Source organism: Impatiens glandulifera, chromosome 7 (genome assembly GCF_907164915.1).
Source record: "Impatiens glandulifera chromosome 7, dImpGla2.1, whole genome shotgun sequence".
Taxonomy (NCBI): Eukaryota; Viridiplantae; Streptophyta; class Magnoliopsida; order Ericales; family Balsaminaceae; genus Impatiens; species Impatiens glandulifera.
In genome coordinates, this window is record NC_061868.1 from 2,151,821 (window position 1) to 2,167,905 (window position 16,085).

Below are 16,085 nucleotides of genomic sequence, written 5' to 3' on the forward strand. Positions count from 1 at the left end.
CAATATTGATGAAAAAAATACAAAATACCCTAAATTATTACAAATGGGTTCTTTAACCAAGGTCATCTAAGAAGGAGACGTGGGTCATAGATTGATAATCCACATATCAAACAAACTTAGACAAGTGTATTCCAAAAGAGACATTATTATTATGTCTACATTGTTATCTCCGTCCATCGTGTTTCTGTCTTAAAAACATATAAATACGGGTAGTTAGAAAGTCACACCATTTTCATGATTCTTCTTCTTCTTCTTCATCAAATCAAATTACATAATTCTCAACACCACACCATGGCCGGCGAACGTTCACCTCCGATGATCATAACCGTCAAGAACAAGAACAAGAATGTTAAATCGCATCAGAAAATTCCCAATGTCCAGAACCCAGATCACGCGATTTGGGCAAACGCAGCGTTCACGAAATGGGGAACAGAAGAAATATTGGCTGTAGTGAAAGATCACAAGATCCCCTGCGCATTCGTTCTTGCCTTGTTCTTCTTCATGTGGACAGAGTATACCCTTAACATGATCTCCCCTTCATCGCCGCCGTTCGATATCGGATTTGTTGTCACCGCTCACCTTCACCGGATTCTCGCCGCCGATCTTGATCTCAATAACTTCCTCGCCGGACTTAACACTGTATGATAGTTAATTGAACTCAAGTAATCTACATGCAGATGCAAAGATCCATCGGTCAAGATTAAGTTTTTTTTTTTATGTTTATGTTTTTGCCGTAGGTTTTTGTGGGGATGCAAACATCGTACATAATTGGGACATGGGTTCTTGAAGGTCGGCCAAGATCTACTATAGCTGCTCTGTTCATGTTCACTTGCAGAGGAATTCTTGGTTATTCTACTCAACTGCCTTTGCCTCAGGTTCTCTATCTCTCTAACTTAAAATGACAAAACTGGGATTCTGCAATTGTTTATTCATTGTTCTCAATAAAACTAAACACATGATATATATGTCACATTTAGATAATATGATAATATTTGAACATGATGAGATCCATATGAACTTAGATAATATGATGCTATTCTTAATTAGTTACCCTTAAGAGAAAGGGTCCCATAAAAGAAACTACTTTGGGGGCTCATAAATACAAATGTCACACAAAATTTCAATATTGATTGATCAAATTTATTTCCTTTTAAAATTGTACCTACAGGAATTTTTAGGGTCAGGAGTGGACTTTCCGGTGGGGAATTTATCGTTTTTCTTATTTTATTCGGGTCACGTCGCTGCTTCGATCATAGCATCTATCGACATGAGAAGATTGCAGAGGAAAAAGATGGCTTGTATTTTCGACGTTCTGAATGTGTTACAATTTGTGAGGTTGCTCGCCAGTCGGGGACATTACACAATCGATTTGGCTGCTGGGATTGGTGCGGGAATTCTCTTCGACTCCTTGGCTGGAACTTACTTGGATAGAAAACAAGTGCTTAACACAACTTCAAAGAAATGTGTGAAAGAAATACTAGATTGAGTGGTTTTTTTAGACAGTGTCTCTGTTTTCTAATAATTTAATGTATAAGAGTACTGTTTATGTTTTAGAACATTTTATTAGAAATGTTTTTGTTTAGAAATTTATACAAAATTGAAGACATTTGCATCACGAAATTTATTCACACTTTAAATTCATTCTTACTTCACTTCATTTCATTTAAAGTATAAAAAATATAAAATTAACTCGAATTTTTAACTGAGTTAATAAAACAATGCGTTAATAAAACAATTTCAAAATCTTTTGTACGTTCTTTTACACAACTTTTTTTCTTTTTTTATATTGAAATTGAGTATAATGACAATGAGGTAGGGAATTAACTTATCTTGTTTTAAACAAAACATTATGATAAAATTATACTTTTTATAATATATTAAAAATTAAATTATTATAAATAAATAATTTTTTAACATTAAATATGAAAAATAAATAAATAAAGTGATGATATTATATATTTATTAATTTTATTTATAGGCCTATATACCAACCTAATTAATTATCGAAAAATATAATTTAAAAAAAGATAATTTAAATGTAACCACCCTCTAAACTATAAAAAAAAATATAATTGAGATATTTAAATTGAGCCAATTAATTTGACATATTGTATAGTCAAATGTCAAAAGAGGGTTTGTTTTTGCTTTTTTGTCAAAGTAAAAAAAGAAAAAACAAACATTTGAGACTAATTTATTGGGCAAGTGTTGCATGGTTTTACCTAACAAATAAACTTGTACCAAAAGAATTATTTAATAGGCAATTAATGGACCATATAAATAAAATAAATCTACCAAGATTTAAACTCAAAATTGTTAACTTTTTTAAAAAATAATTAAATAATAATTGAATTACGGTTAGTTGAACAAGAAAATATATCTCACAATAAGGGGTTAGGTTGAAAATGGTTATGAAACACTTATATCCGAAATATATTTTAGTGTAATATGAGTTAAAGTAAGAATATTTTTAATATAAAAACGACAAATAAATCTTTAATTCAACGCAATAAAATATTATGTTAGTGCAATAAATATTTAATTTTGTTTAATTTTGTAATTAACGAAAATAATTGTATAATTATGTTAAATTCCACATTTTATTCGATGTTTGTTTCACTTAAATGTAAATGATTTTGAGACAACTAAAATTTATATTATTTCTTCTAATTAGAAACCTAATATTGATAAAATATTCTTTCAAATTTAACCCGTCAACTAGTGAGTTGTAAAAATGATTGAATTTTAAATTGTGGTTAACATTATAATTTTTTTAGAATTGTTTCAACTAAATTCCATAAATTTATTGAAAATAATAGTTTTTTTAATTATTAATATAGCTCATATACAAAATTTTAAATAAGATCTAACAATAATTAGGAATCTTTACATTTCATGATAAATTTTAGAGTTATTGAATCTTAATTGATAAAAACTTCTTTGAAATTTTATATTTTTACATGTGATGATGATGGACCATAGTTTCATATTGATTTGTGAATCAATATGTCTAAAGTCAATAATATATTATTTAAAATGTGTTATTTAAGTCTTCTAGTTTTTAGTTTTAGTCATGTTCAATTTATTTATTTTGTCAAAGGACTAAAAGTCTATTTATTTATTTCGAACAGAAAACTTTATATTTGTAAATTCTTTGTCATGTCTTTTTTACATTAATCTAAAATCTCATATAACTAAAATTAAAAAAAAAAAAAAAACAATTTAGAGTCTTAACATATCTCAATTTTAATGTTCAAGCTTCTTATTTGGAAACTTCACAAGTTTCAAACACAAAATAGTAATATATATATATATATATTCTCCCTATTACATTATTAGCCTACTAACCATTAAATCACTTATTTAATCGATTAAAATATTATTATTTATCTTAATAAAATAATAAAAAATAACATTATAATAATAAAAAATTTAAATAAATTATATTTTCATCAATCAATTTTTTATTTAAAAAAAAATATATGAGTGTTAAATCTGAAGAGGTGTATAATTTTATTTTTGTTTTTAAATTTGGTTGAGATTCAATATATAATAATAAAATAAAATAAAATATAATAATTAAAAATATAAAATATTTTAATTAATAAATTAAATAATATTATAATAAAAAGAGTGATTAAAATAATTTTTTTTATCTGAGTTATTGAAATAAACCAAATCATAACCCACCCAATATTCTAAGCAGTGGCGGAGCCACCCATGGGCTAGGGTGGACTCCAGCCCCACCTAAATTAAAATCCTAAAAGAAAATTTTTATATATTTGTTTCACATGTAATTCTTAGCCCAGTTGGTTATGTTATTGAAATGTGATATGACAGGTGATCAAACCCTGACCTCACCTTTAACATATTTTATTTTAAAATTATATTTATACATTATTTTTTATTTATTTCAATATAATTAATAATACAAATTATTTATAAGAGTAAAATATAAAAATTAAAATAATAATAATAATAGTGTTTTATATTTTTTAATTTTAAACTATTTCAAAAATTTATAAGAAAATATAAATTAATATTAATAAACAAGTTAAAATAAAGAATTTGATATCCCTACTCAAGAACTTAACAAATCTCCTAAAATTGATGTTGATGTAAGTTCTCTTAAACTTGATCCAACATTACGTATTCCGATATGGAAATATCCTTTTAATCAAAGGGATGAAATTAGACGAGCTTATATCAAGATGGGGTCATATCAACCTATTAAGGATGAGTACCCGCCGACCAAATTTGAAAATCAAAATCGACGGTTCCAAAGTCATTGGTTTAAGATGCTGCTTTTTATTTACTTGGTTAGAATACTCTCCTTTGAAAGATGCTGCTTTTTGTTTCCCATGTTTCTTGTTTTAACATAAGCAACCCCAAAAGCCTACATTTACAATAGATAGATTCAAATATTGAAAGTGAGTTAATGATGAGGATAAATGCTCTTTTGTTATGTATATAGGATATAATATTTCACCACATAATAGGGCAGTTGAATATCTTGATAATCTAATGAATATCCTTGTCATATTGACAAAATACTAAATGCACAGTCTTCAGATGAAAAACAAAATAACAGATTACGGTTTACAGCAACTATTGAAATCACTCGGTGGCTCACTTTGCAAGCGTGTGCATTGAGAGGGCATGACGAGTTTCCATCTTCTAATAATCGTGGAAATTTTATTGAAAAAAAAACGGAACATAGAAAGTTAAATCTGAGATGCAAGTTGGAGTCAGCCCTAGGTAATTTTTCATCCTGGCTCCGCCCTGATTCTAAGTTCATATTGGGGTTTTTGAAAAAAATTATTGAAGAAAAAAAGTAATGATTTGTAATAATTTTGAGAAAATAATGATTATTTTTAATAAAAATATTTAAAGGGTATTGATATATAAGAATAAAATAAAAAATAATAATTTAAAATAAAGAATATTTTTGTATTTTGGTTAATAAAATAAGTAACGTGATTGTTGAGAAGTAATGGATTAAAAAATTGATTTTCAATAAATTTTTTAAAAAATTAAAAGAGAACGAAGCCTATGTTTTAATATATAAAAAAAATATTTATGCAAAACAAGTGTGAAATTATATTGAATTTCATAAACTCCCAAAAATCACAGCTTCTAATAATGATCATAATCTTCCTATCCTCTTTCTTTTTGTATGGCCCACCGTATCTCCTCTGCCTGCCGCGATTTGAACTTCCTTCCTCACCTATTTCTGCAATAATCGCCGTCCATACCTTCTAATAACAGAGTATATTATATATGGCACTTCTATCACTATCGCCATATAGAAGTATCTCACCCTTTACCTCTTCTCTCCTTCCATTCACCCATGAATGTATTATTAGAAACAGAGTAATAAAGGTTGGTTTTTCGAAAAGGGTTTTTGTATGTACAGCTGCCACAGCCGGTGGCGACCGGATTTTGCTGTCGGACGTAGTGGTTAGTCGCCGGAGAAATGTGTATTGGGGGAGAAAATGGAGTTCTTTAGACATGGCCACTATTGGGGTGGTGGTGGTTATGCATTTACTCTGTCTTTTTGCACCCTTCACCTTTAATCAAACCGGTTTCTTTTTGGCTGTTGGTTTGTATTTTGTAACTGGTCTTCTGGGTATTACTCTGTCTTTTCATAGGAATCTATCTCATAGAAGCTTTAAGCTTCCCAAATGGCTTGAATACTTTTGTGCATATTGTGGTGTTCTAGCTCTTCAGGTATAAGGAAACAAGTTTAGTCCATACATAGAATTTAGTTATTTTAATGATATGGGTTTGTTGCAGGGGAATCCAATTGATTGGGTTAGTACACATAGATACCATCATCAATTTTGTGATTCTGAAAGAGACCCACATAGTCCAATTGAAGGGTTTTGGTTTAGTCATATGAGTTGGCTATTTGATACTGATTTTATTGCTAAAAGGGTATTTATTCTCTTTTGTTATTATTATGCACCTATTCTTGACAATTGAGTTAGTTGGTTCTCGACCTTATGTTTTGTTATTGATGATTTTGAAATGCAGTGTGGAGAAGTGAACAATGTTTCAGATTTAGAGAAACAGGGTTTTTACAGGTTTTTAAAAAGGACTTATGTTTTGCATCCATTGGCCTTGGCAGTATTGTTGTATGTTCTTGGAGGATTTCCTTTCATTGTGTGGGGAATGGTGAGTTTATTCTCTAATTAGATCTTTACCCATTTCAGTTTATTTGAAATTATAATGGAATTAGATTCATATTTTTGTTTATTTAAAATTTAAATTTTATAAAAATAATGTAATGGATTTTAAGTTAAAATTAATCATCTTTCTATTCAATTATTAATCAAATATAAAAATATTTTTTATTTATTAATGCTTGTATTTAACAAATGGATCTTCACTATTTTAAATTTCTTATATATTAAACATATTTTTAATAAATTAACCCAAATAAATAACTAAATAAACTATGTTTTTAATAAACAATATTTTAAAAGAGTTAAAAATAAAATAAAATTGCCACAACTATCATCTTTGTCCTATTAATTAATTCATCAACTACAATATTATGATTTTAAGTTATTAAATTTTAATAATACATATAAAAAAAATATATTAAATAACCCACTTTTAATCCAACAAGATTTAAATAAAAATTACAAAAATCGAAAAGAAATTTTTTTTAAGGTTTTATCAAACAAAAAAAACAACAAATTTGACTTGAAAAGTGGTTTATTTTGGTAATGCTTGTAAAAAAGTTATAACTAATAATGCAAACATGTTTTAAGATTTTAATCAATAATTTTGTATAGTGGGTGAAACAACTTCCATTTTTAGTATAACTTTGTTTTTAGTAACTTAATTAAATCAGCATATTTTTCTTTATGTGAATTGACAAAAAAAAATCAGATTTTTGGTGATATAGAGTTGTACTTCTTGTTATAATTCTATTTTTTATATTAAAAAAATGTATTTTATATAACAAAAAAATTGGTAAAACAACCATTTGTGTTGTAGCTTCTATAAATAGAGTTTCAAAATTGCAGGGTGTTAGGGTTGTATGGGTATACCATATTACTTGGCTTGTGAACTCTGCCTGCCATGTATGGGGAAAACAGGTCTGGAAAACCGGGGATTTGTCTCGTAATAACTGGTGAATCGCTTGTGCCATATTCGAAAAAATAAAATTTGCGTTTTCTTTGACTAATTCCATATATATTCATTTGTATGGATTAGGTGGGTGGCTTTGCTTGCATTTGGCGAGGGTTGGCACAACAATCACCATGCATTTGAATACTCGGCTCGACATGGCCTTGAATGGTGGCAAATAGATATGACTTGGTACATGATTAGATTTCTCCAAGAAATTGGACTTGCGGCCGATGTTAAGACGCCGAATGAGTCCCAAATGAAGTTAATGAAGTTTGAAGATATAAAGATTGTCGATTGAAATTGGTGGCACTTATCGGTTATTCTAGACGAAACAATTGGTTAAATAGTTGAAATATTGAAGTTAATGATCAAATTATAATCAATTTCTTAACTATTTTTTTTCTTATAAACTTTTCAAAAAATTAAGCTGTTGTTTTTGTTTGAACCCTTTATATTTCTATATAACAGAAAGCTAATGTGAAATATATTTGTATATATATACATATATAATAAAGTTAATGGGTTCAATTAACTTTAATTCTTTGTACGATTTAAAAATTTATAATTATATAAATAAAGTAAATTTAGGTACAAACATAAAAATAAGTTATCACTTTTATATAAGAAATATATATATTTAGCAAATTTTATAATTATCTTTTATACTCTTTTAAAAAAAGTCTTACCCATCTAGTTTTTTTTTAATAGTTAGAAATCAATTTTAAATTTTTTAATCATTTATTTAATTGATTCTCTATTTAACTATTGAGCTTGGATAGGGCAACGAAATTAGAAATGAAAACAAGATCACGAATCTGACGTGATCTGTCACTTTTGCAAGAGATATAAATTTTAAAAATATCTTTCGAACATTGTCATTTTTCCTATAAAAAAAAATTATCTCTCCTATGAATGGCCATATTTAGGACAAAAATCTCTCGAACATTCCCGTGTGTTCAGGATAAAAAATTTCCAAACATGGTCATGTTTGGGACATAAAACTCTCGAACATGGCCATGTTTGAGACAAAAATCTCCCGAACATTACTATTTTCTAAAAAAAAAAATTATCTCCTATACATGACCATTTTTCTAAAAAAATAATATTTTTTCTCTCTTTCACATGTGTTATATATGTCACATCAAATTCGTGGCATTGGTTTTGATATAATTTTGTTAATCAAATCAATTTTCTTAATTATTTTATGGGAAATTATTTAACCAATAACAATTCGATTCTATTGACTAATTTAAAAACATATCTCAATAATATTGATTTCAACAATCAACTTGGCTATCAAAATCTAAATCTTAGTGAATTACTTTCAAAAAATTGGCTTATTTATACTCATGTAGACCTTAGTTATTAGAAGACATCACTCTCTTTGCAGAGCTTCCTTATAAGGAGTTAATTAAAATGTTAAGAATTTTTTTAAAATTTAAAAAGTTAATATGAATTTCACAATAATGACAACTTAATTCGTTTTAAGTGAAAATTTTAACAATTTTACGGTTTTAAGGAAGTCTAATGATTCCAATTTTTGGTAAACATTTAAATTAATTAAATTTTACAATTTTAGAACTTTATAAATTATTTCGATTTTACGATTTTACAAAATAAAATTAATTATTATATACAAATTAATTTTTTTATTAATTATTCAAATAAATTAACTTATATACTTTATTTTATAATTATAATTAAAAAAAATGTATAGTCTTTTTTTTCTAAAAATAAATTGAGGCATAAACCAGATCTTAAGACGGAGAACGAAAGATCTTTCGTTATTTTAGAAGAAAAAAAACTATACATTTTTTTTGTTATTTTAGAAGAAAAAAAAGAGTACATTTATTTTCAAAATGGCTAAAATAACCATATACTTTATTTTATAATTATAATTGAGGTTTCTAAAATAAATGTATAGTCTTAAAATTAATTAAAAATAATAAGAGATAAAAATAGTTGAGTACATGTGTTTTAAGAAATATATATTTTACACTGTATTTAAAAAATAACTATAAAAAGTACATGTGTTTCGACTAAATTTTCAGTAATCGGCACGTCTATTCTATTCATTTAGGAAGAGAATTCACATATGAAAACTTTTTCGCCATCGAAAAAGAATATTGTATTTTCAAAGATGGTTTAAGAGAATGTAGCTAAAGATGAAGGTCAAACACAAAAATGAATGTTGTCAAGAACACTAAGCGAAGCAAAATTCACCTCTGTCGGTGACTAGAAAAAATTTAGATTGTCAAGGAAAATGAGTGATTTAAACATAAGTTTTTCACCGAATATGAAGAAGAAATATCAGATGTTGTCGTCGGCATCTAACTCTATAAGTTCATTCATCTGTTACTTTTTAGATTAAAAAATGAAGTCATTATTGTCTAATAAAGAAAAATATAAGAAGTCAGTTTATTATGAATGTAGTGATAAAAAACTACACATACAAAAGAAGAAACTAGATTCAAAGTCCGTCAAAAAGTCTAGTTGATTATCAACTTCATATTTTGTCATATATATATATATATATATATTTTTTTTTTTTTCAATTACAATAATTTCTAGATGATATAAACTATACATATAGTAAATGAAAAATTGTAATCCACAGGATCATCATCAATGAGAACATTCAAATAATTATTAAAATTATTAGTGAAAGATAACACGAACTTATGAGTAACGTCTCCGACTAACATTTTAAAATAATCATCAAAGTTTCCGAGACTAGGATTTATAAACTCACCTGAATCATTATTTACCTAAAATTGTCACGTCAGCGTCGATCACCGAAAATTTGATAAAAATAAACAAATGTATTTTTTTGGTATCTTTTAAACATGAGATGTAAATTGTTTATTTCTTAAAAGAAAATGTACTAAATGTCTTTATCTCAAATAATAATAAGTAACGAAATTATTAAAAAAATAACTATTTTTTAATTTATAAATATAAATTTATTTATTTTCCTATAAAATCGTAAGAATTACTTTTAGACTTGTTAGTTTTTTTTTAAAAAAAAATCTTAAGATTTTTAGAGTTAATTTTAAATTTTAAAACATTATAAAAAATGTAATGATTTGGTCATTAATTTGTATGTACAATGAATGTATTATCAAAATTTTTATTTTTTTAAATAAAAGAAAACTCGCATAACATCTCACCGTCATGACCTACGCTAAACTCAAAGCGTGAATGTATTGTCAAATTTTATTTATTTGTCTTGTCATATTTCTTGGTTGAACTTTAATTGTATGTTGTAATATAAGGTTAATCCAACTCTCAATTATAGAGTCATCCTCGAGTTAATAAACAGTTATTAATTACCACGGGCAATTAAAAATAAATCATGCCTTGATAATGAATGCCTAAAGTTTTTGTCACTAATTAGCACGCAAATGATTAAATTAATAAAAGTGATTAAAAAAAACTAAACATTTAGAATTTCAATGTCATTTGTGAATGAATAAATGAATAGTGGCCAGAATTATAAAATAATGAGCATGGGATGGGAGCTTAAAAAGCATATATAATAATATTATAATATATGTTAATCATTAAGGAGGCTGCTTAAGCTTTTGGCTTATTTGCCTCCTACAAGTTCTAATTAATTAATTAATTAAATAAATTCACCCCCCCCCCCCCCCAATAAGTTGCTGACGTTTAACTCCAAACATGCTTACTGCTAAATTCTCACTCTCGAATTAAATAAATCATAAAAATGCAAACGTGACTTAAAATAATACAAATAAATTAGAAACCAACACAATGATAATCAATAAAAGGTTTATTTAGAAAGAAAAAAATGTATTTTATGCCTGACTTTTCATGCATGATTATAGACCCAGTCGGTTATTTGGGAAAATTGTGATAATAGAAATTTTATATAATAATTATAATATATAATACTTCCTAGTTCTTCCATTTACTATTTTTTTATTTATTACCAATATTTATTCTTGAGAAAGTTAACATGACCCTTTATTTAAATACAGCAGTTAATTATGTACACATATTTTAATTTAATATATATATATTTTTAGTACGAATTCGTATTTTTTATTATATATATAGTTAATCCTAGACTTTACTAATTTATTTTTATAATAATTTTAAATATGTCTTAGACCATGTTCAATATGAGTTTATTATAATAAATATTGAAATAATATTTGGTAATGTATTTGTTTTATATAAATAGTTAAAGGTGATTAATATATAATAATAAAATGATTTTTATGTTTTAAAATATAAGATATTAGCTAATTAAGTGGAATTTTTCGAGAGTTCTCGAAGGATTAGAAAGGGTGATCCACTCTCTCCTTTCGTGTTTGTTATTGTTATGGATGAAAAATGATAACGTTCGCAGAAAACTCGAGGCTCATCCGTGTAGTGGAGTTGTGGGTCAATAATATATTATTTTCTATATCACATTTATTTTTCGTTGATGACACGCTCTACATGGTTCAGACTATCTACATGAATTTTAAACACCTTCAGGATATTTTATGGATATTCGGTGCATGTTTCGGTCTTCGAGTGAATCTTAACAAGTCAACATCTTTTTCTCATATCCTTTTTCGAATATAAGAAGGATGATGTTGGCAAATATTTTAGAGTTCAGAATTGATCATGATCTTCCATCAACATATCTTGGTATGTCATTAGGTGCTAAATTACGATTGAAATCTTAGATCAAAACACTATGTATGGATGGTATGAACTGTCTAAACAAGAAAGCGAACAACCCGTTCAGATATTCACGACCAAGATACAAGGTCTCTTAAGACCCAATTATCACTAAAATTGAATATAAACTGTTTAGATGAAAAAGTATAATAATCTCGAAAAATGGTCGATTAATCCTCATTAAGATGTATTGTCATTTATACCCACATATATGATGTTTTTATTCATTATTCTCAAGAGTGTGGTAGTGAAAATGGAGAGAATAATGTGTAAATTTCCATGGGATCCTCTAACTCATCGTTTTTTTATTTAGTTAGTTTGAATAAAATTAAATGTTTTAAAAATCAAGGATCTAGGTTTGAATATTCGAGATCTTATTTCCTTTAATAAGGCTTTTCTATAAAAATGGTGTTGTAGATTTGCAACGAAATAAGGCTTTTCCTTGGGCATCGATGATCAAATGTAAGTTGGTTATGATTAATCTGGTTGATTCACAAAACTGTCTAATTATCCAACGGTGTATAGCATTTGAAGGGGAATTTATTCTATGTGAAAAGTTTTCGTGAACAATCTAGATTCATTGTGGGTCATGGTTCTTCAATCAGTTTTTAAAACGACAATTGGTGTAGTATCAAAAGTCTAGTTACAATGTATCTTGAGTTTGCTTCCATTGTTATATGTAGAAATGTCACAATTAAATAAATGTTTGATCCTCGATCAAGTGGTTTTGCTAGCCGAATTAGATATAAAATAAAATTAAACATTATGGAGAGTTCGTCTCATAATAGTGTTACTTTTAGTTGGCCTGTCCATGTCTGGAACAAGCCGTTATGTGTTGGCAAGACATGGATAGTTTCCATGTGATGCATTGCTAGAAGTTGTTCGCCAATATGAGTTTATATAATTTTTGTTGGGAGAAAGTTTGAGAGTCAAAGATTCCATCCAATATCTCGTTCTTTGGATGGAGCGTAATTCGCGGTGGAATTCTTATGAATGGTATGTTAATGAAAAAATGTTGTATTATGGTTAGTCGTATGTGTCACGAGAAAGTTGAATCAGCAACTCACTTACTTTTGCATTGTCGAGTAGTGACTAGTATTTAGAGTCTCTTATGGAGTATCACTGGGATTTATTAGGTGATGTCCGAGTCTTTAGGTAGTTGTTGAGAAATTTGGACTGATGCGACTAATATGGCATACTTGCATAATTGGGTTACCATCCTAATTACTTTTTGTTGAACTATCTAGTTTGAGAGAAATCGTCGAATTTTATTAATCGTAATCGTCTGATGCATATCATTCATAATGTTATTATTATGATGTTTTATAAGATTCATCCAGAAGTCGATAGAGTCCGTTAGACAGTTAATTATTCTTCTCGAGAATTTACGAGTTCGATAACTTATTAAGTAACGTTTTTTATTTTTTTATTATTTATTTTTATTTATTTTCTCATTATGTCATTTTTTTTTGTCGCGTTTCAAACGATTTTCAACATTTTTAATATACATTGACCTTTTTTTTTAAAAAGAAAATAAAAAATATTTTAATATTTTAATTAATTAATTAACTAATTTTTATTCAGTGAAAACAAATATTTTGATTAATTAATTAAGGGCTAGTTTGATTCAGCTTATTGACGTCAGCTTATCCAGTTTATTCTCAAGTACATTTGATCATATGATCTTAGCTTATTTAATCGTTAAGTTTGGGTATGTTTGATACAGCTTATACGCCAAACTTATTTATTTTTAATATTTATAATATATTATTTAATAATTAATATTATATATATATATATAATGTTATATATATATATATATTTATTAATTTAATTTTAAATATTAATAAATGATTTAAATTAAAAAATAATATATATTTGAAAATAAATTATATTAATATATTATTTTTTTATAATTTTATTGTTAATATATAATTTTAATTATTAATAAATGAATTAAATTAAAAAATAATATATATTTTAAAATAAATGATATGAATATATTAATTTTTATAAATATATATTTTAAAATATATTTAATATAAATATGATATAAATATATATAGATATATATAAAAGTATTTAATAATATTTTTTTCACATTTCCACACTTCTCTCTATGATCCATTCTTTCAATTGTTAATTTATTTTTGTGCTCTCTCACTCTTTTAGTATTATTATTCATTTCGGAATTCATCTCAATTGTAGTATTTTAGATAGTTAATTAAAGCTAGTTTGATTTCTAAAATTATAATTATAAATAAAAAAATATAAAAGTGTATTTATATTTTATATTTTGCTTAATTATTTTATATATTAAGATACATATATTATAAATAATAAATAAATATATATTTTTTATTATAATAATTTTATATAAAAATATATGGAATAAATGAGAGAGAATGAATAAAATGATTAGAAAGAGATTAAATAAATGAGAGAGAATGAATAAAATGATTAGAAATAAATGAAAGAGATGAAAGAGAATGAATAAAAAAATATTTAAAAATGATGAGAGAAAAACGCTGAGTTTATAATTTTAAACGATATAATCTTAAACGCGGAGGAGGTAGAGAGAAATTTGAGTTTAAAAGCAAAAGTGTGTTTGATTGTAATTTTTTGTGTGAGTTTATTAAGTAAAGTTACTATATGAGCTTATTACGCAGATGCCCATACGTTGCTTATTAACGCCGAATCAAACAAGGCCTAAGTAATTTTTATTTAGTGAGAAAAGATAAATAATGTTTAATTATGGTATAAAAAACATCTAAACAAGCTCTTAGGATAGGTTTGATTTAACTTTTATTAAGTTTATTCTTAGATATTTTAATATATTTAGTTTATACTTATAGCTTATTTGCTCCAATTTATTTAGTTGAGAAAAAAATTTAGGAGATTAAATATAAAATGTGTTTGATTATAATTTTTTGCATTAATTCATTATATAAAATTATTGTAAAAGAATGTTACGCAAACACTCAAACGCTCATCTTATAAGCAATATCAAACGGATCCTTAATTTATTTTATTTTTATATAGTTTTTTGTGAAACAAAATAAGAATTATAGTCTATTATAATTTCATATAACTTCGAATTAATCCTACAATCTTTAATTTATTGATGTACAAGTTATTCAAAATCTGAAAAAGATTAATGATAACAATAATATTTCATTTGTTTTGTAACAAACACGATTTTAATTCATAATAATTTGTTTTCAAATAATTTCATATATCAAACAAGCTCCCATGTTTAACGGGGGATCAGAATTCAGAACCATCATAGACTTCAATGACAAGTCTTTAGCTTGTTTGGGAAGAGGTTCCTAATAATTATATATTATTTAATTGAAATTTAAAAAGTGAAGAAAAAGTTATTAAACTTCTGTGAGAGAATGGGGACTCTCTGCAACAAGCACGCTAGAGATGATTGTTTGATGAACATTTTATTTATTTATTTATTTAAACAATCTCAATCCAAACAAGGTCTTCGAAGTGACAGATGAGAGAAAAAGGACAGCACGCGGGGGAGTTTTGAAGACAGAAGTCGGCGCCACCTTGAGTCCGTCAGAATCAGTCAGTCAGTCGCACCGCCGGTCTGCTCTGGTCCGGTCCGGTCTGGTCTGGTCCGCCTCATAACCCTACATTCACCTCGATCCAATACATTTCTCCCCCACTTCTTCTTTTTTTCATTTCATGTTTGGTTGGTTGGGTTATTTAATGTATAATAAAAAAGTAATTTTGAATTTTAAATATTATATTATCTAAAAGTGGAGCATTATTACACCCTAAGGTCATTATTGTTGGTTCATTAACCATAAACAATCCAAATTTACATAATTTCAAATCATGAAAAAAAAACAACAACAAATTAACTATCTTTAATGGATTGATATAGATACATTTTATTTACAAATCCTTAATTTTTTTTTCTCTTATTTCCGTTATTATGACTTGAGCTAATATGTAGGTTATTTTATTTCTCTATTTTAAAACTTAACTTCTTTTAAAATTTTTAGACCACCTCAATCTTGATGTCTCCCCTGGTGAAGGAGTGTTTTCATATGGATAGATAATAAATAACGCGTGATCAATTACCTCTTATATTGTTTTAAAAAACTTTATAAACGGTTTTATTGATCAATTGATAATTCTGAAGAGAGAATTGACTCTTATTCTACATTCTCGGTTTATTAATCATAAAAAATAACATAACAACTATAAGTCTATCAACACGACTAACTTCA

The 16,085-nt window shown here is 26.4% G+C and overlaps 2 protein-coding genes across 2 annotated transcripts; both read left to right on the plus strand.

The window, feature by feature from the left end:
* The first annotated feature begins 241 nt into the window (after positions 1 to 241).
* On the plus strand, positions 242 to 1,615 carry LOC124945723 (phosphatidylcholine:diacylglycerol cholinephosphotransferase 1-like). Its single transcript, XM_047486210.1, has 3 exons — positions 242 to 639; positions 738 to 875; positions 1,169 to 1,615. The coding sequence occupies exons 1-3, from the start codon at positions 292 to 294 to the stop codon at positions 1,484 to 1,486; spliced, it is 804 nt and encodes a 267-aa protein (XP_047342166.1). The 5' UTR covers positions 242 to 291; the 3' UTR covers positions 1,487 to 1,615.
* Positions 1,616 to 5,170: 3,555 nt separating this feature from the next.
* LOC124945389 (palmitoyl-monogalactosyldiacylglycerol delta-7 desaturase, chloroplastic) lies at positions 5,171 to 7,600 on the plus strand. The gene is made up of 5 exons (XM_047485816.1): positions 5,171 to 5,727; positions 5,794 to 5,934; positions 6,034 to 6,174; positions 7,035 to 7,141; positions 7,225 to 7,600. The coding sequence occupies exons 1-5, from the start codon at positions 5,278 to 5,280 to the stop codon at positions 7,436 to 7,438; spliced, it is 1,053 nt and encodes a 350-aa protein (XP_047341772.1). The 5' UTR covers positions 5,171 to 5,277; the 3' UTR covers positions 7,439 to 7,600.
* Positions 7,601 to 16,085: the final 8,485 nt, after the last annotated feature.

Coding starts and splice junctions, on each gene's coding strand:
- LOC124945723 (XM_047486210.1), top strand. CDS start 292: ATGGCCGGCGAACGTTCACCTCCGATGATCATAACCGTCAAGAACAAG. Junction 640..737: donor TCCTCGCCGGACTTAACACT/GTATGATAGTTA, acceptor TTTTTGCCGTAG/GTTTTTGTGGGGATGCAAAC. Junction 876..1,168: donor CTCAACTGCCTTTGCCTCAG/GTTCTCTATCTC, acceptor TTGTACCTACAG/GAATTTTTAGGGTCAGGAGT.
- LOC124945389 (XM_047485816.1), top strand. CDS start 5,278: ATGGCACTTCTATCACTATCGCCATATAGAAGTATCTCACCCTTTACC. Junction 5,935..6,033: donor CTGATTTTATTGCTAAAAGG/GTATTTATTCTC, acceptor TTTGAAATGCAG/TGTGGAGAAGTGAACAATGT. Junction 6,175..7,034: donor CTTTCATTGTGTGGGGAATG/GTGAGTTTATTC, acceptor TCAAAATTGCAG/GGTGTTAGGGTTGTATGGGT.